Below are 19,379 nucleotides of genomic sequence, written 5' to 3'. Positions count from 1 at the left end.
GTAAAGGCGTCGCCAGAAATCTAGAGTTTTTATGCGATCTCAATCTCCTGTTTAGTTTGAGTCACGTATTGGACTATTTTTCATACCGCTCGCACTGTTTTTTTTACTGTTTGGTATTTTGTTATTTGAATGTATTAGTATTGTACAGATATACCTCGGAGGGGAAGACTATTTTTTAGAGTTTATAATGCTTCTAAAATTGTGAAATACGGAATACTTAATTAAAAATTATGATGTAATCAAAGAAATTATAATTTTTTTTTTGATAATCAAATGTCATATATGATTTCTTTGAAAATTTAAATCGAAAATATTATTTGGTTTAGAAATTGTGTCAATTTTAAGAAAGCGATATATTTTTGCGCTAATCGCGAAAAACACCAGCTATAGGCTAAAGTCTATTGTTCGAAGTGCCCGACTACAATGTGTTAAAATAACAGAATTAATTATTTGTGTTTTTTTTTAGGAACACATAGCAAAACATTTTGGCTTCATGCAGAAGCAGATTGGGTATGACATTTTGGCGGAAGACACCATCACAGCTCTTCTGCATAACAACAGGAAACTCCTGGAAAAACACATCACCGCTTCCGAAATTGAGACATTCGTCGGTAAGTTTATTATGTTTTTATTTTAATTTTTTTCTTTATTTTAAATTCTTTTGCATTTCAATACTCAATATAAATAAAAGTATGAAAAAAGTAATATTAATACGAAAAAAGATCCCACAAAGGCAAGGCCTGTGTGTGGATATACATTGTATAATATAATAAAACACGTCAACGACAACGTCAAGCGAAAACGATCGTGGTCGAAGGGCAGTGAGCAGGCACAAACGGTGGCCAAGCTAGGATTGACGGCCAGGAAGGTTTTGCTGTGTGTTTGGTGGGATTGGCAGGGAATCACCCACCATGAACTGCTCCCCTACCGCCAAATTCTTAATTCGGACCTGTACTGTCAACAATTGGACCGTCTGAAGGCAGCATTAGACCAGAAGCGCCCAGCTTTGGCCAACAGGAGAGGAATTGTGTTTCATCAGGACATCGCCAGGCCTCACACATCGATAGTGACTCGACAGAAGCTCCGAGAGCTTGGTTGGGAGGTTCTTATGCATCCACCATATAGTCCGGACCTCGCACCAAGTGATCCACCACCTGTTCCTGTCTATGGCGAATGATTTGGCTGGTGAAAAATTGACACCGAGAGAAGCTTGTGAAAATCGACTGTCTCAGTTTTTTGCCAATAGGGACAAGAGTTTCTACGAGAGAGGCATAATGAAATTACTTTCAAAATGACAACAAGTTATCGAACAAAACGGTGCATATTTGACCTAAATTGGATTATTCTAACTATGGTAAATAAAGACTTCAATTTCATGCAAAAATAATGGATTTCTTTTTACTAGACCTAATATTTTAGGCCAGAGTAAAGGGCACTGGCAAGAATACAATAGATATTATAAGAAGAAGGACTAGAATAAAAGTGTTAATATAAAATACAAAAAATACAAAATACTTGACTTCTTCCCCGTCTTATTCCTCATTGCTGAGGGTTGTGACCCTTGCAGAAGCAATGACTCTTCTCCAGTTATCCCTTGACTGCGCTGCACTTAGCGCCATTGAGGTGCCTGTTGCTGCCTTACTAAATACTTGACTAACAGAAAACAAAAAAATATATATATTAAAAAATCAAAAAGATGAAAAAGTAAAGTAAAAGTAAAAAGTTAGCAAACATGTACTACATGAGTGATACGTCTACAAGAAAAAGGAGCTTAAATCTGTCTCTTCAATAAACAATCTAAGCAAATTTTAATCGAAACAAACTTAGGTATGTAATTAACATCTAGCATATAGTCTTTGTGGAATGAATTAAACAGTTTTGGAACTATGAAAAATTAACCTTTCCATTAGTGTGCTAAAAAAAGATGTTATAAACTCGGTGTTATATGTTTTGTAATTTCCAGGGTTGGTCAGGAAGAACATGTCCAATTGGGAGTCCCGCTTCCTCGACTACTTGAGTGACCTGTGTATTTCCAATAAGAAAGCCATCGCAGTCACTCAGGAGCTGATTTGCAAGAGCGTTCTATGTGCCAAAAATTCAGATATCCTTATCGAAACAAGGTAATTATATTTTGTACGATAAAAGCATTGTATCGTTCACTTTGTGCAATACATCTTCAAAGTCTATATAATTTTTTATTTATTTGATTTTTAAATATTTTTTTTATACCCTTTTCCGCACCCCAATGGTGCATAGGGCACTGCTTCATGTAAACGCAGTGTTATCTTAATCGTTTTACACATGAAGGAAAGGTGATCAGCCCTCCGCTTCAGGTAATATTGAATAAATATTACAGTGAAAAAAACACTTAAATTTATTTGACCCCCCCTTGGAATCGAACCCGGAACCTCCAGAACGGTAGCCGAGCGTGCTGACCATTACACTACGGAGGCGGACAAAATCCTCCACAAAATCTCATATAATACCACAAGTATACAGTTGACCTGATGATAAAATAGTTTTACGAAATTCTAGAGTTTTTAAGTGGTATTTACACAAAGAGACAAAATAAAGCCTTGGCGTAACAGATATATATATATATATAGGAAGTTAGAAGAAAGACAATTGAGATGGTTTGGGCACTAGGACGCAGAGAACCGGAACATGTCTTAAACCAGGCAATAGCAATGGATCTTCCTCGAAAGGTATCTAGAGGAAGACCAAAAAATTCATGGATGCAGCAAAGAGAGAATGCGGTTCGAAGACATGGCCTAGGTGATGTTGTCCATGACAGAAGGACCTATAACCTGAGGACGAGGATAGCTGACCCCAGCAGTCTACAAACACGATAAGTTGGGATGTAGCCAGGAAGAAGAAGAGAACAATGAATGATAAGGAGGGTTAACAACATTTTGAGTGTGTCCAAATACTTGTTCACAAAATCTGGATTATCTCCAGTTACAGGAGTTATTTTCATATTATTTTTTGACATCTCATCAAAGATAAAGAATAATATGGAAGTCTGGGCATTTATAAAGCTGAAAATTGGTTCATATATATATAGAACTTCCAAGAATTTGAGTAGTGTGGTTGTCAATAATGGGTAGAATTGGTGAATGTTACACGTGTGTAAAGTGATCACTTAAATCAGCCTATGACGGTCGTCAGCCCCGTAAATAAAAGATGAAGAAGAATATGGAAGTCTTGGCATTTACGGGGCCGACGACGTCATAGACTGGTTCACTTTACTTTGTACTTTGTAAAGTGATCACTTGAACCAGCCTATGATGGTCGTCAGCTCCGTAAATGCCCAGACTTCCATATTCTTCTTCATCTTTGATGAGATGTCAAAAAATAATATTTTATTTGTAGATTTAAATCACAAAGTGAACAATAAATCTATACATAATTTCTGTTGCCTTATAAATATTGGAATTCCAGACTGATGAAGACCCACTATGTGGATGATATCAGGGAAGCAATGGAGGAAGAGGCAGACCAGTTTGAAGAAAAGCTGTCTCCAATTACCAGCGTGGAAGATGAGGTCTTACTTGTATGGGATAATAAGAAGGTAAGCTGTCAATATTTTTTTACTATTAACCCTTAGAGTGTGAACCGTCCATGGATGGACTCTCTATTAATGCGTATAAAGTGCGGAGCGTCGCAATACCGACTATTGCGCAGTTTGATTTAGGTATCCACCGGAACGGTATAATGTTTTTAATAAGTTAATAACATTTATAAATAACCATTTAAAATTATTTTGTTAAATAAAAGTTTTTTTTTCTACCTACAAAATGTCAAATTCGTCAAGTAGTGATGATGAAAAGCAATTTATGCAAAATATGTGAAAATAAGCTCAGCACTATAAGGGTTAATATCTCACTCTCTTAAACCCTCATCCGCACCGGATGGTGCATAGGGCACTGCATCATATAAACACAGTGTTATCTTGATCGTCAACATATGAAGGAAAGGTGATCAGCCAGACCAGTCTAGGGTAATATTGAAAAAATATTATGGTAAAAAATCACTCATATTTATTTGACATAGTCATAGTCTGTCACGCTTAACACTATACTATGGAGGGGGATTTATTAATATAGCTACAAGATTATTTTTGTGTAATTTAATTCATTTGATAGACATTTCTACTTTAGATATATTAAAACTAGCTTCTGTGTTACGCTATTTATCTATACATTTTCGTTTAACTTTTTGGCTGCTAGCAAGAACAAAGTTTCTAAATTGGTTCATATACTGTATAGAACTTCCAAGAATTTGAGTAGTGTGGTTGTCAATAATGGGTAGAATTGGTGAATGTTACACGTGTGTAAAGTGATCACTTAAACCAGCCTATGACGGTCGTCAGCCCCGTAAATGCCCAGACTTCCATATTCTTCTTCATCTTTGATGAGATGTCAAAAAATAATAGATTATCACTGTCTGGATGTGTTGCAGAAGACCCGCAGTCTGCAGAAGCTTGCCTCGGCCCACCACGACCAGGAGGCACTGGCCATCTTGGAGTACTACCGGCATCAGCTCAACCTGTTCTCCAACATGTGCCTCAACCGCCAGTATCTCGCGCTCAACAGCCTTTCGCAGCAACTGCACATAGACCTCATCCTGAAGTAACCTCACTTTTAAATTAATTCTCTATTTAGGAATTAAATACAGTGAAACCTCTATCTATCGTTTTTAAAGGGACCTATTGAAATTTACTATGAATGCGGGAAAACAATGAAAGCGGGATTAAGAAGTTTAAACACAAGGAGATGCTATTGAGTGAAGATACTCTCCTTCCAATCTGAATAACCATTGGTAGGGTCAAATTCTAAGGTATTCAAAGTTTAGATGTAAATAAATGTATTTTTTTTAAATACAAAGTTGAACAGAACCAAAAAAATATTAAAGTTTATTGTTTATTTTAAATAATATGTGATAGCCATTTGTATTTTTTTAACTGTTTTATTTCCGTAAGTCAACAGTTTATTTTCATCTTTGCAAATATTTTTTTGGCATTTGAATGTGCGAAGAAGAAAGTTTTCAATCTTTCAAAGAGTGTGCATGCTTCTGAAAATAAAGGTACAGGCAGCAACTCCTCTTCATCAATATCTACCTCTCCTGGTGTATCCGTCAACCTTGCGTCACATAGGCTTTCGATAGTTTCAATCCCACACTTTGGAATATTGTCATCGAATGTAACAAAACTGAGGAGAATGTAAAAAAAAACAGCCAAAATATATCAAATACGCAAAAATGATCGATGCGATCTATTTTTGTATGAAATGCATTCAGGGTAGAAGAAATAAACGACACATCCAGGAAAATGATTATTTGAGGAACTAAAGATAGAGGTTTCACTGTACTTCAAAAAACTCCCTAAAGAAATAAAAGTTTTAGAAAAGTATTAGTGAAAATTCTTATGAAAAAAATTAATAATTTTGTTTATTGAAAACATTGATAACTTTGTGGTATGGTAACAAAACACTCTCCTTACAATCCATTGTTTACTTTGTGTAATACCAAATAAAAGTGGTATTACACAAAGTAAACAATGGACGCTAGGGAGAAAAAAATTAATGCCAATTACATGTCAATCTTAAAATATATATAATACCATTAATCCAATAAAACAATAAACGCTTTACAAGCACAAGAGCTCAGTCTCTTTTTTGGAGAGGCACAGGGAAAATAAAATTACAATTTCTTGAATGTTTTTCGCAGATACTTTGTGGCACATTTTATAAACTTTATAAAATAAAACAACTTTGTTTTAACCACTTTTTATTGGTACACTTTATCCAACCGGTTTTGACAAGAACCTTGTCATCATCAGGGTTTATATACTAAATTCTAAAACATTGAAATACTCATAGTTAGGTTAAATGTAGTTCTTATCTGTAACTCTTCCCTTACGATACCAAAAACTTCCACATATGGTGTACGGAGTGCGTGTATTTTTTCAGATGCATGTCCAATGGAACGATGCCTTTCGAGTTGAGGGCTTCGTTCTGCCGTCTCATGCTCCATCTTCACGCCGATCGTGACCCCCAGGAACCGGTTACACCCGTCAAGTACGCCAGACTATGGAGTGAAATTCCAACCGAAATCAGCATTCATGAGTAAGCCCACTTTTTTTTCTAATAAAAAAGAAGAATATTTCATAGCACTTTCGTGAGTTTAAGAAACAGGACTTGTAGTGACATCTGTGGACTTCTTTGGAAAGATTTTTGAAGGTTTTGTACAGTTGTATGTAATACCAACTTGACTAACAAAATTTTAATAAATTACGTAGTTTAGGGAAAAACTTGTTTCTTTTTAAACTTTTGATCTTGTGAATTGATTGTAATTAAATTTACCTTTATTACAATTACAATTTATTGGCTCAGTTACAGTTTATGCGAGAAATTTTTAAAGGAGATTAAGTAAATATTTTACAAAACAATACAATAAAATAGTAATAATAAATTAATAAAACAGAGAAAGAAGTCTACCTATTGAAGTCAACAATGTATGTAAATATGACCTCGTATAAATACATAAATGACTTCACTTACTAATATAAGAGTTTCTGCTCAATAAAAAGCTTCTTTTCATCTCACCAATAGATGTCTCTAGTGAAGTTGTAGTGATTCAAGAACAATGTTTCAAAATTGGTTCATATATATAGAACTTCCAAGAATTTGAGTAGTGTGGTTGTCAATAATGGGTACAATTGGTGAATGTTACATGTGTGTAAAGTGATCATTTAAACCAGCCTATGACGGTCGTCAGCCCCGTAAATGCCCAGACTTCCATATTCATCAAAGATGAAGAAGAATGTGAAAGTCTGGGCATTGGGCTTAAATAATAAAAATGAAAATGATATTTTCTGGCGTTTCTCACGTGTGTGATTATAATCTAGGATTCGAACCTCACATACTAAAAAAAAAGAGTTTCTGCTCAATAAAAAGCTTCTTTTCATCTCACCAATAGATGTCTCTAGTGAAGTTGTAGTGATTCAAGAACAATGTTTCAAAATTGGTTCATATATATAGAACTTCCAAGAATTTGAGTAGTGTGGTTGTCAATAATGGGTAGAATTGGTGAATGTTACACGTGTGTAAAGTGATCACTTAAACCAGCCTATGACGGTTCTCAGCCCCGTAAATGCCCAGACTTCCATATTCTTCTTCATCTTTGATGAGATGTCAAAAAATAAAATGTATGTAAATGTTATTTAAAAAAAAAAACAAACTTTTGAATCAACAACATCTCTGTCTGAAATAGTTTTTTTTAGCAGAACAGGAATGGATACGCATTATTTTGTTGATATAATTTCATCACATTTAAACACTTATCATAACCCATTCTTTCCGTAAACTGGCCGATGGATCTCCGAATGTGAGTTTTTCACCTCCATATCACTCTGTATTTGTCTGTATATTTCCCTCTTGTCTCGTCTCCTCCCCCCAAAAGAAAGTATACCAAATGAAAAAAATTCACAACCAGGTTAATTTCAAACCCTGCTATAATAAAAAAAATATATTGATTGGTTTAAAGAATATAACAATGCGGTATAGAGGGATTTGCAATTAACCTACTCACATTTAAATTTACAACTGATTTGAAATTCAAACTAATTTTATAAAATTATAAGAATGTTGCAATTTTTTTTTCATATTTTCATACATGTAAGTTTATGCAAGTATCTTCTTTTTTCTGAACCTTATTCACACCCAATGGTGCATAGGGCACTGCGTCAGATTAATGCAATTTTAATTTGATACTTAATCTTGATTAATTCTGCACTTTTGGTACTGCATAGTCCAGGGTAATATTAAATAAATGTTTGAGTGAAAAATTATGTTGCGCGTGTTTTTGCCTAGAATTTTCACTCGTGAATAACATGAAATTATAGTAACTTTAAACATAAAGAGTAAATCCACTCACGAGTAGGCATAGGCTATGAAGCTTAAAAAGTTGAAGCCTGATTGGGGTCATGATAAGCGGTGTTGCATAAGCCGTAGCTAGATTTCAGAGTCACTTGGACGTTAGGTAATTAAAAAAAAAAATGAAAAATGATGTTTTAAAAATTGTCCCTCTGGGCATTGAACCCGGGACCTCTGGCACAGTAGCCAAAGTAAGTAAGTAAGGAGATGTGCTGTTGACAGATGGCAGCACCAGTGTCAGCTCTTAAAGCTTATAGCTATAAAGCTATTAGTTTCGGGATCAGCTATTTTTATGGTGGCGTGTGGCCGCGTTTTTGTTCATGTAAGGGATTAGTGGACAGAATGAAAACAAAATGATGTACTTACAGTTGGTTTCTTTATTGAAATAAGTGTAAATTTACTCTAAATACTGAAATCAAATAATGACAAATAATTTATAATATTCGGAGTTAAAGAAGTGCGGAATCAGCGCGGAAACTCAACGATGTTGCCACAAATGTATATAAAATTGGCAATTTCACATATAAAAAAGCATTTTCTCAAGTCGACAATCGGATGCCTTTCTTCTGTTTCCCTCCACTTCTAACCTATTTGCTGATGTTCAACACGTTCCCTCATTTGGTATACTTGACCTTTGTAAGCATAAATTGATTCCTTTTGTACATGCTATTTTATGTATGTCATTTTCTTACAGTCTATCTATCGCTCGCTTTATTTAATTATAGATTTTACAAATAGGTGAAATAAATATATATTTTGGTTTCGGATATGAAATTTATTCATATGAAAGCGAATTGATTGATTTAAAAATGTTTACAGGAATCTCTTCATGAATTATTTTAATGAAATTTGCTTTTAGACCTGAATATCAAATATCAACTATTTATTGATTCGGCATAAACTTTGATAACATGATGATTTAACCCTTTCAATGCCGGAAAGTATTAATATGGCCGTACCCAGCAGTCCTTGATTTTTTCAACAATAATGTGAAAACGAGTGTTTTTGCCTAGAATTTTCACTCATGAATTACATGAAATCATAATAACTTTAAACATAAAGAGTAAATCCACTCACGAGTAGGCATAGGCTACGAAACATGAAAAGTTGAAGCCTGAGTAGGGTCATGATAAGCTGTGTTGCATAAGCCGTAGCTAGATTTTAGAGTCACGTTAGGTAATTAAAAAAAATGAAAACTTTTGGAAAGATGACTATAACTTTGATAATATCGTTAAATTGTAATATTTTAGTATTTCTTGATCTTTCTTATACATGTTTCTGTATCAATCAATCAAAAACCCTTATCTTTATCCGCACCTCAATGGTGCATAGGGCACTGCATTATATAAACGCAGTGTTATCTTGATCGTTAACACACGAAAGAAAGGTGATCAGCCCTCTGCTTCAGGTACCAGTTCAGGGTGATATTCAATAAATATTAGAGTGAAAAAATCACTTGTATTTATTTGACCCCCCTTGGGAATCGAACACAGGACCTCCAGAACGGTAGCCGAGCGTGCTGACCATTATACTACAGAGGCAGAATTATACTACAGAGGCAGAATACTACAGAGGTTTCTGTATATTCTAATTAAAAAATATTGCAATTGGATTTGATATTGGCTTGCGATAAGCTCAAACAAGAGAACTTACACTTACGTTTACGCGCTCATTTTGTATGGCCGGTGAATTAGAGAGCGCGTTAACGCGCTTGTGACCGGTATAATATAAAAATGAAACACTTGTATAAGACCTTTTTTGAGTTAATTTATGTAAATATAGTGGAACCTAATGGATTAGATATGTCTCTGGTTACAAAAAAAGAGGAAAAATGAATAAATAGTTTAACGCTATGAATTTTAATTTTTTGTATATGATTTTCGTTTTCTGGGAAAATTTGTCTTGAATTGTGATTATTCGAGTTGGAAACAGTTTTACAGAACATGTTAAGTTAAAAAAACTTAAAGTTTCACTATACTATCAAATACTTTTCTCTTTAGTGATTATTTTTCACCTTAGATATTTTATATTTATATAATGAATGAGTATAATAAATATTTATTTTATTTTTATATTATCGCTGTTATTTTTTCAACTTTTAAATTTTGTTTTTTTAAATTTTATTATTGTATACTTTGACTTATTTTTAATTATAGCACTGTTTGCATGCTCTAACAGTAAAAGCTTGTTATTTAAAAATTTAAGAGTCCAAAAAAAAAAAAAATTAAAATTTAACTTGGCACGATCAGATCAATCAGAACCTAAAATCTGGCGGTGTCAAAAGTCTGCGTAATCGGAGGGCATGTATGACTAGATGTATGGATGTGAAGGAGGCTAGGAGTGTATGTCAGGACAGAAGAGTGTGGCGTTCCATCCTCTCTGCCTACCCCTGCGGGGAAACGGCGTGATGGTAGTAGTAGTAGTAGTAGTAGTAAGAGTCCAAAATAAAATAATGATAATAATCAAATATTCTGAAACTGCAAAAAAAAAATTATCTACGTAAATAATAATGGGAATGTTCATTTGTACAAAATCTTAGATCTTTTAACAAATTCATTGATGGCTTTTAAATTTTGACACAAAGTTACATTTGAATAACATTTTTTTTTACACCTATGATAGTCGTTTGTTTTACTGTGACAACTAAAAACATATTTTTTAAAACAGCTTTTGACCACAATGGCAGAGCCATCTGTTGAACGTAACTGCAACTTACGTAGTAAAAAAAAAAAACACTCATGACGGAGAGCATGCTTCTTGACAGCTGCTTTCACTTTTTTCGATGTTTTCAATAGAATTTGTGTTTTATAGATTTTTAATATTTTCATTGCTTCGCAAGCATAAAATATTATTACGGGGCTCGGGTATAGGTAATAATAACTCGTAATTAGGATGCAATCGGTTTATTCAACAGGTCGCCATGACAGTACAATGACAAGTGTGTGCAGCATTCCCTGCATCCATCTCATAAGGGATATAACGTAAACATTCCCCGCGTACAACCTGCCCTGCCCCTAGTGGGCGCTTGGGGTCATAGTTCATGTTGCTACAAATATTGCGCCGTAACATTATATTAGAATTTTGTTATTGCTGTTTTTTCTTTTCCATTTGATCAGTCTAAGCCACAGTAAAGCTTAGCCGGGTACAGCTTGTTAAAAATAAAAGCTTATTTATTTTATTTTTTATTTTATTTTGCTTGAAAGTTGATTTGAGATACTTTGAAATGTCTATAGTATTTTTTTGTTAGCTCAATCATTTATTGTAGTCGCAGAAACTATAGGTAGGGCACAATTCACCAATCTGCCTATACTGACATTTTAATAATAATAATAACCATATCCGCTCCTTAGGTGGAGCATATGGAGTCCACAAACTGTCTCCAGGCTTTTCTGTCGGCTGCCAGCTCCCTTGCATCCTCCCAAGTCAGATCCGCGTCCCGAAGTTCTGACGAAAACTGCCGACGAATTGTCAGCAGTGGTCGTCCTGGGCGGCGCGAACCTGATGCCTTGTAAAAGAGGCAAGCTTGATTAAGGCTCTCAGGAGGCATGCGGAGTACATGGCCAAGCCAACTGAATCGCCTTTTCTTGACGACAGTTGTGACCAAGATTTGCTGCGTCCTACGCCTTATCTCTTCATTCCCCACAAAGTCAAACCACCGCACGCCTAAGATTCTCCGCAAACACCTATTCTCAAAGCTTAGTACACGGCTGCTCTGGGCCCTTGTAAGGTGCCATGTTTCACAGCCGTATAAGAGAACAGGAGCAATGCAGGCATTGTATAGACATTTTAGTTATGTTTTTATTTTAAATTTTAAATTACCATTATTTTTTTCAAAATATTGTAGTTCAAACTTACAAGCTTTTACTGTGCATTTGTTTCTTTCTTTCCTCCGACGCACATTTCTCAACTATGGTTTTATTTTGCACACTTACAGTGAATCTACAGTTATTTTACGTCTAGCTGTTGTGTTGGCTGACGAAATATAAATCAGAGGTAAAATAAATATGAACGGACTATGTATATGCATTTTTTTGTTGGTCTAATTCAAATTTTAACTAAGTACTTATTTAAATTCTAATAAGGTACTTATTGAAATTCTGATCAAGTATTTTCTGATTTTCTGTTATCTGAGTATCTGATCTTATTTTTTAATATTTTTAATTATTTATTTGGCAGTCACCCAGTGAAAGGATGTTTCTGCCAGTGTCATGTATTATTTTTATTTACAAACAAAAAAAATAATAGAAAATAATAATAACAATTAATACAAAATTTCATAGTTCAAATGCGTTTAGCTTTATCATTTTAGAAATTATGCCCACTATTCTAGAATTAGGTTCTCAAAGAAGGGTGGATACTTGGGTGGGGAGTTGGAAAATACTTATTTGAATTATAGTAAAGTGCTTTTTTAAAATTCTAATCCAAGTACTTTTAAATCACTCGTAAACAAATGGAGGCTTAACAAAAAAAAATCATACTTATTGAAATTCAAATTAAGTTCTTATTTGAATTCTAATTAAGTACTTATTTAATTTCTAATCAAGTACTTAACTCGCTTACTGTTATATCGTAGTCATACGGGAGAAAGTGACCAAGTGCATTGTTTTACAAAAACGGGATCATTGACTATTTGATATCTTACTGGCTTAATACTACCCTGAAAAAATCCCAAAGGATTTTAAACTTGGAAGTATATAATATATTGACTTGTTAAAAATGACTAACCGCATTGGGGTTCATTATCTTGCCAAGCAAAAGTGACTTAAATGGCCCTCCTGAACATTTTACGTTTTGATAGTTGGTCACTTTCTCCTGTACGACTACGATATTAAAGGATATGACAAGTGTTGCCACATTACCGTTCTCTTGTCTGCCAGATGAATGAATAAATGTTATTTCTAGCTACGCGTCTAACAAGTCGAGTCCGGACCCCAACAAGGACGCGGTCCGGGCGAGGTTCGCGTCCACCATCCAGTTTGTGGAGGACTACCTGTGCAAGGTGGTCACCAGCATGTGGTCCTTCTCCGACCACGACCAGAACAAGCTCACCTTCGAGGTGGTCAAGCTGGCCAGGGACCTCATCTACTTTGGCTTCTACAGGTGAGCTTGTGCCGGTTAAATAACCCGGTAGTGAGTACTTTACAATGGCGTGCCTAGGGTTTACCAGTAAGGAAAGCCCTTATTTTTTTCACTTTCGTGAATACATGACGTACCTATAATTTTGGAAAGCTTAATTCCACATTCCGAAGCTCCATTCCCAACTCACTCAAGATTCGAGTGTTTAACCAATGCATTCTACCCGTCCTAACCTATGGCGCGGAAACAATGACTCTGACCAAGCAATCCTCTCATAAGTTGCAAGTTGCACAGAGGAGTATGGAGCGAATTATTGGAATAACATTAAGAGACAGAAAAAGAACGATTGGATCCGACGCCAGTCACAGGTCTGTGACGTGGTAGAGTGAAGTGGAAATGGGCCGGTCACATAGCCAGAATGACAGACGACAGATGGAGGAAACGCGTTCTGGTGTGGAGACCGAGGAACCAGAGGCCTCCAGGACGTCCACCGATGAGATAGTTGGACGACATCAGGAAGTTTGCTGGAAGACAGTGGATGGGGACAGCGCAGGATCGGGAGGAGTGGAGGCGGAAAGGGGAGGCCTACAGTGGATCTCAACGGGCTGATATGATGACCTATAATTGCTTCACTTCTTACCGTTCCCAGTACAGTAAGCCCCCAAAAAACATAAAGATAAACAATGTATTGTAATCTCCGCTATTCTCGGCTAGATTATTCCAGTACAACGAACAAGCGCGCGGTAATTTAAAAACAACCATACACTAGTTATGTATTTTTGTAAGCCAGGCTTATGGGCTTCTATGGAAGTCCCGCCACTAGTACTTTATATCAATATAACTAACTAACTAACTAACTAACCATCACACCGCTTCACCACAGGGGTAGGCAGAGAGAATCGAACGCCACACCACTCTGTCTTTGCAAACATTCTTCGCCTCTTTCACATTAATGCATCTCCTCATATATACGCGACGATTATTACGACTCCTGACCTGGCCCCTTTAAGTATCTGACAAACCTGATTGTGCCAAGTTTTTCTCGGTCTTGCTCTGCATCTTTTTCCAACTACATTCGCCACATAAATTTGTTTAACTGTTCTTTCCTCACTCATACGTTCCACATGTCCAAACCATCTCAACACACCTTTCTTTATTTTATCGATAGTTCTTATCAATCTGTAAGAATCGGCTCTCTAAAATTGATTGCAGTACGGTGGAAAAGCTCATTTGTCCATAATTCAGGTATGGTTTCGAGACGAAAAAATGGCATCCACGTGTCAAAACCTTATAAAATAGATGCCAAGAAGAGTAAAACCTTTGATTGAGCCCAAATGAGATTATATTAAATATTAATTTGTGATGTAACTAATAAATAAAAGATTTCACAAAACTGTTTACGAAAATACAACAAAAGTTTTGTTTCAATTAATCTGTTCGATACTGTATGTTGAGATACAAATAAAAAAACCTTGAAATAAATAACTCCTAAGGGCGTTTGTGCACTACACGGAATTACACGGAATTTTACCGTCCGGCACGTCAGTTAGCGTTTTAAAATGATGATTGGCTTGTGCTTTTGTCCATCTTTCTTCGGATTGGTGCCTGAACACGTTGCGCATAAATTCGATCACGCTAAACTGTCGTAGTCGCTTTCATTTTTCAAAACCGGACTGCCGGACGGTAAAACTCCGTGTAGTGCACAAACGCCCTTGGTGGAACAAAATCTAGATATACAGATCGAAAATTTGTACGCACTCAAAATATTATGAATGATAAAAAAACTTTGTGTATTTTTTTTTACTGAGCTAATGTTATCTGGCGTTTACAGCTTTAGTGACCTACTGAGGCTGACCAGGACCTTGCTGAGCATTCTGGACTGTGTCTCTGAAGGTGACTTGTTGAATGATACAGGTGTATCACCCGGAGAGACTGACTGTGAGTATTAATAGAATTTGTAGCAGTCCATGTCTTGCATGTTGGATAAATATGGAAAAAATATTGTAAAATATCTAATTTGATGATTCATAACGTAATTTTATGTATTTTCCAAGCTGACAAGGAGGAACCTGATAGGTTGAAGTTGTGTATGTATATAATTGTATTACTTTATATCGGTAGTGTAATGGCAAAGGGGTATCTGTCAAATTTTTAATTTTCTAAGTTTGTTCCACAAAATGTCCAAAATAGTGTATTCCATAATTTGGCAAAAGGACATAGCTGCAGTCGCAATATTTATTAAGATATGTATATATTAACCTTTCTAGGAGTACAATAATTGATTTTTGACTTTCTCTAGGGAGTGGTTTTTTTTTAATTAAAATATACATTTTTTTAAAATAAAATCTTTGTGTTATGAAGATAGAAATAATTTAAAAATAGAAAATAGAGCTCACCATCTTTAGGTTTTATTTTATGACAAAGTTAAATACAAATATCCACAGATGTCATGATTATACAAATTCCATCATACCAACTAACAGATAGACTTCGACGTTCATTAATGTCGATACTCCTTTAAGGAAAATTCGCACCGACGTTCATTTACGTCCATACTCCCGGAAAGGTTAAAATACATAAAACAAATGAGTTATTTAATTTCACAAGTTTGTTTTTGCTCTCCTGTAAAATTTGGTCTGAGACAGATATACCCCTTTGCCTTTACACTACCGATATTAAAAATGTTGATGTGATGTGGCAACTTATGACCATATGATAAATAAATACAAAAAAGTGCATTACTTTATTATTTAATTTTATAAATTTTTTGGTTTGAGAATTTTACAGCTTGTACTTAAAAAAATATAAAAAATAGTTAGATTGACTGATTAAAGCTAATCAAATAATTCTACATATATGTTATGAATGCTGTTGTATATTTAGAGAGAAAGGACATTATGGAGGCAGACAAAAAACATAAAGAGTGTATTACGGGTTTATTTAAAAATTACTCTTTCAAATCACGAGAAAATACATTGTGTCTAAATAATAGTAATATACAGTGAAAAAAGTAAAGTAAAATAAAATGAAAAATCGTGGATATATTTAACTAACTAACTAACTAACCATCACGCCGCTTCCCCGCAGGGGTAGGCAGAGAGAATAGAGCGCCACACCACTCTGTCCTTGCAAACATTCTTCGCCTCTTCCACGTTCATGCATCTCCTCATACATACCCGCCGATTGTTACGACTCCTAACCTGACCACTTTCAAGTATTTGGCATACCTGATCGTGCCATGTTGAAAAAAGCTTATTGTACTTAATTTTATTTTGAAATATAAAAAAAAAATCATTGTTTACGCAAATAATTCAGTTATCCCCCTTTCGCATACATTTCCGTGCAGTATCGTAGAAAAGGACTACTTGAACTTTGATGTGCTACTTGAGTCCAGTACAAAAAAAAATAGATCTGTCTAATTAAATTTGGTCTACAATAATGAACGTATCAACATGATTCATTGTTTCCCTGATAGGTGACATTTATTGTCACGATACTTCGATCGATACCACAATCTAAATATTTTTTTTTGTACTGGGCTCAAGTAACACATCAAAGTTCAAGTAGCCCCGTTTTATGGTAGTGAGTACATATGAGGGTTGTAGGAAATTTTAAATCACTGTTATGCATTGTCAAATGATAGATTTTTTCCTCATTTTTTTGCACCGTGTTATTTTAAAATTGTGTTAAAAGGAAGTTCTGTGTAATATATCTATCAACTTTGACTTTGAAAGTATAAAACTGAAATGCTTTTGCAGCCGAGGGTGGTGTCTTGAGATCTCTTGGTGACATGGGTGCCGTGATGACTTCACTCGCCCTCGGTCCAATGTCCAGATCTATGGTAAGAGTAACTGTAGTTTGTGCCAACGCACATCGCTCACTTCTCTCAAGAACGTCATAAATAAAAAATCGTCAATTTTCAGTTCTGCATGTTTTCGGAATGCCCTGAAAATCTACTTTATCCCAGCAAAAAAGGCATATTTTTCAAATTAATATTTACCCGCTACAGGGCAGAAAGTGCTGTTTATGCATTTTGTAGAAAAGGTATTGTTAAATTATTTTTCTAAATAAACTAAATATTTTTCAAATGGAGAAAAAACTTTCAGGTTTTACTTGAAAAGATCTGTTGCACAGTAAAAAGTTCAGTAAGTGGCTTGATATTTATTTTTTATACATTGTATTATATTTTTTAACTTTAAATACGTTCTCCTGAAAAATCAAGATTTTTTGATTTATGACGTTCTTGAAAGGAGTGAGCGACATGTGATGCTGGGGATGCTTAGATTTAATAGTCTGGGGAAAAAAGGGATGCGTACCTAGCCACGCCTTTCTTCCGTCTGATCCGCGGTGTGACGATAAACCCAGTTGTACTGGAGAGAATCAATCTCTATGTTCCCGATAACAATCTCAGGTTTCGGGAGGTTAGGTTGTTCTGTCAGGAAATGTCAATTGAGCAAATTTCAGTTAAGGTAGCAGCAGGCACCTCGGTGGTTAGAGCGCTACGTGCAGCGCAGCCAAACGGATAACTGGAGAAGAGTCATTGCTTCCACAAGGGTCACAACCCTCAGGAATGAGGATTAAGACGGAGAAGATGAGAAAATTTTGTTCAAAATTGCGACGTCAGCTTCGCAGTCTAGCATGATACCTACAGTCTGCTAACACTTATTTTACCTCTGGTATTTTTTTTAAATTCATTTATTTTTAAAATTATTTATACTGCCAAATAAATAATTTTAAAAAATGTTCACAGTTATTTAGTTTAGTTAACCTCTAGTTTTTTTTTTAGTTTTTAAATTTTTTAAAAATTATTTGTACTTCCAAATAAATAACAGACAGTGAACAGACTGTAATTGTGCCGAGGTGCCTGTATACAGGATTATTATTTGTTGATTATTTTTCTAGATGAGTAGCCCGAATGCGCAATCGGCGGCTGGTTCTCCGACGGGCAAATTGCAGAGATCGCCTTCATCCATGGCCATGGCCCGAGAACATCCTCTCGTGATGGACACCAAACTGAAGATCATCGAGATATTGCAGGTAAACAAACTAGGCAACTAATCAACTCACAACGACTGAACCTGAGAAAATAGATGCAACTTTATAGGTAAGGTTGATGGGTTTCAGCACCCCAGTCACTCCGGTCTGGGTCATGCTTGACCTGTCCGTATGGTAGAATATGGCCTTATATGGTCTTTCAAACAAAACTATCCTCAAAGTAGTATGGGGGTACATGAACGCCCGCGCTTATAACTAAAACCCGGTGACATTTATTTCTAAAATGGACTTGTACTGCCATCTGTGAACCATACTTTAGATTATTTTTCTGTTTCACCCATGCCATTTCACTTAAAATAAAGTTTGTAATGACGCTCTCCAAGAAAACCCATGAAATAATACATGTATAATTTTGATATAAATCGTGGTTACTGGTGTAATTGGTTTTTTTAAACATATTTCATGGATGTATATATGCATCTTGCTCGTGCCTTGTATCTTGATAACAACTTGAGCGCTTGTGTTTAAGAGAAAGAGAGAATGACAGTGTTGCTAATTTGAGAAGCAATATTTTTAACCGATTTTAAATAGTTATATATTTTTCTGTGCGTATCATGTCAGGTTTTCGGGCAGGTCGGGCAGCTTTACACAGCGCCTCGACAGTCTTGATACCCATATAATATATTCCGGAGTTATATATATTTCTCATTTCAGTTCATTTTGGACGTTCGACTTGACTACCGGATAAGCTGCCTACTGTCCATATTCAAACGCGAATTCGACGACTCTGAGAGGAGGGGCGTGGCTCCGCCCGTCGCGCCCGTCCCGACCAATGAAAAGGCCAAGACTGAAACAAGCGGCAGTCGGGAAGTGACGGCGAGCGCCAATCAGGGGGCTGCCAAGAGCCTCGATGGAAAGGAACCATTGTCCGGAGGGATCCGGAATGTCGACTTGGAGGCAGTTGGAGTACAAGCGGAAGGAATATTCAGCTGCGGGTTTGTTGTTCATTTATAACATTAGATATGCAAGAACTGAGACATTTAGACATTGAGACATTCACCCTAACAAAACAAATCAAATATTAACTCCGGGTAATACAAAAAGCAATAGAGAGAAGGATGTTAAACATACCCCTTATGGACCGAAAAATTAATGTTTGGATAAGGGAATACCAAGGTAATAGATGTGGCTCAAAGAATTGCGGAATAGAAATGGAACTGGGCAGGTCTTGTGGCACGCATGTCTGAGGATAGATGGACAATAACGGTGCTTGACTGGAGGCCTAGAACGCAGAAACGTGGGTAGGCCCCAGACAAGATGGTCTGATGACATTAGGAAAGCAGCAGGCCTGCACTGGAAGAGAGTCGCGTCCAA

At 35.8% G+C, this 19,379-nt stretch overlaps 1 protein-coding gene across 5 annotated transcripts in view; it reads left to right on the top strand.

Annotated features, from left to right (window-relative positions):
- Itpr (Inositol 1,4,5,-trisphosphate receptor) overlaps positions 1-19,379 on the top strand; it is a 110,932-nt gene that overhangs the window by 36,504 nt on the left and 55,049 nt on the right. For 3 of the 5 annotated variants that reach the window (XM_088264134.1, XM_088264132.1, XM_088264133.1), the window contains 11 exons: positions 467-611; positions 1,964-2,120; positions 3,442-3,571; positions 4,462-4,631; positions 5,970-6,125; positions 12,837-13,034; positions 14,842-14,948; positions 15,065-15,097; positions 16,769-16,851; positions 17,913-18,047; positions 18,720-19,000. In XM_088264134.1, the coding sequence (XP_088120260.1) occupies positions 467-611; positions 1,964-2,120; positions 3,442-3,571; positions 4,462-4,631; positions 5,970-6,125; positions 12,837-13,034; positions 14,842-14,948; positions 15,065-15,097; positions 16,769-16,851; positions 17,913-18,047; positions 18,720-19,000 (1,595 nt within the window). The remainder of the gene's footprint in view (positions 1-466; positions 612-1,963; positions 2,121-3,441; positions 3,572-4,461; positions 4,632-5,969; positions 6,126-12,836; positions 13,035-14,841; positions 14,949-15,064; positions 15,098-16,768; positions 16,852-17,912; positions 18,048-18,719; positions 19,001-19,379) is intronic. The other 2 variants (XM_088264135.1, XM_088264136.1) reach the window with 1 other exon arrangement.

Source organism: Brachycentrus maculatus, unplaced genomic scaffold (assembly GCF_059751285.1).
Source record: "Brachycentrus maculatus isolate JH-2025_06_01 unplaced genomic scaffold, ASM5975128v1 h1tg000216l, whole genome shotgun sequence".
Classification (NCBI taxonomy): Eukaryota; Metazoa; Arthropoda; class Insecta; order Trichoptera; family Brachycentridae; genus Brachycentrus; species Brachycentrus maculatus.
The sequence above is the reverse complement of the archived record's forward strand: the minus strand, read 5'-3'. Positions and strand labels throughout refer to the sequence as shown.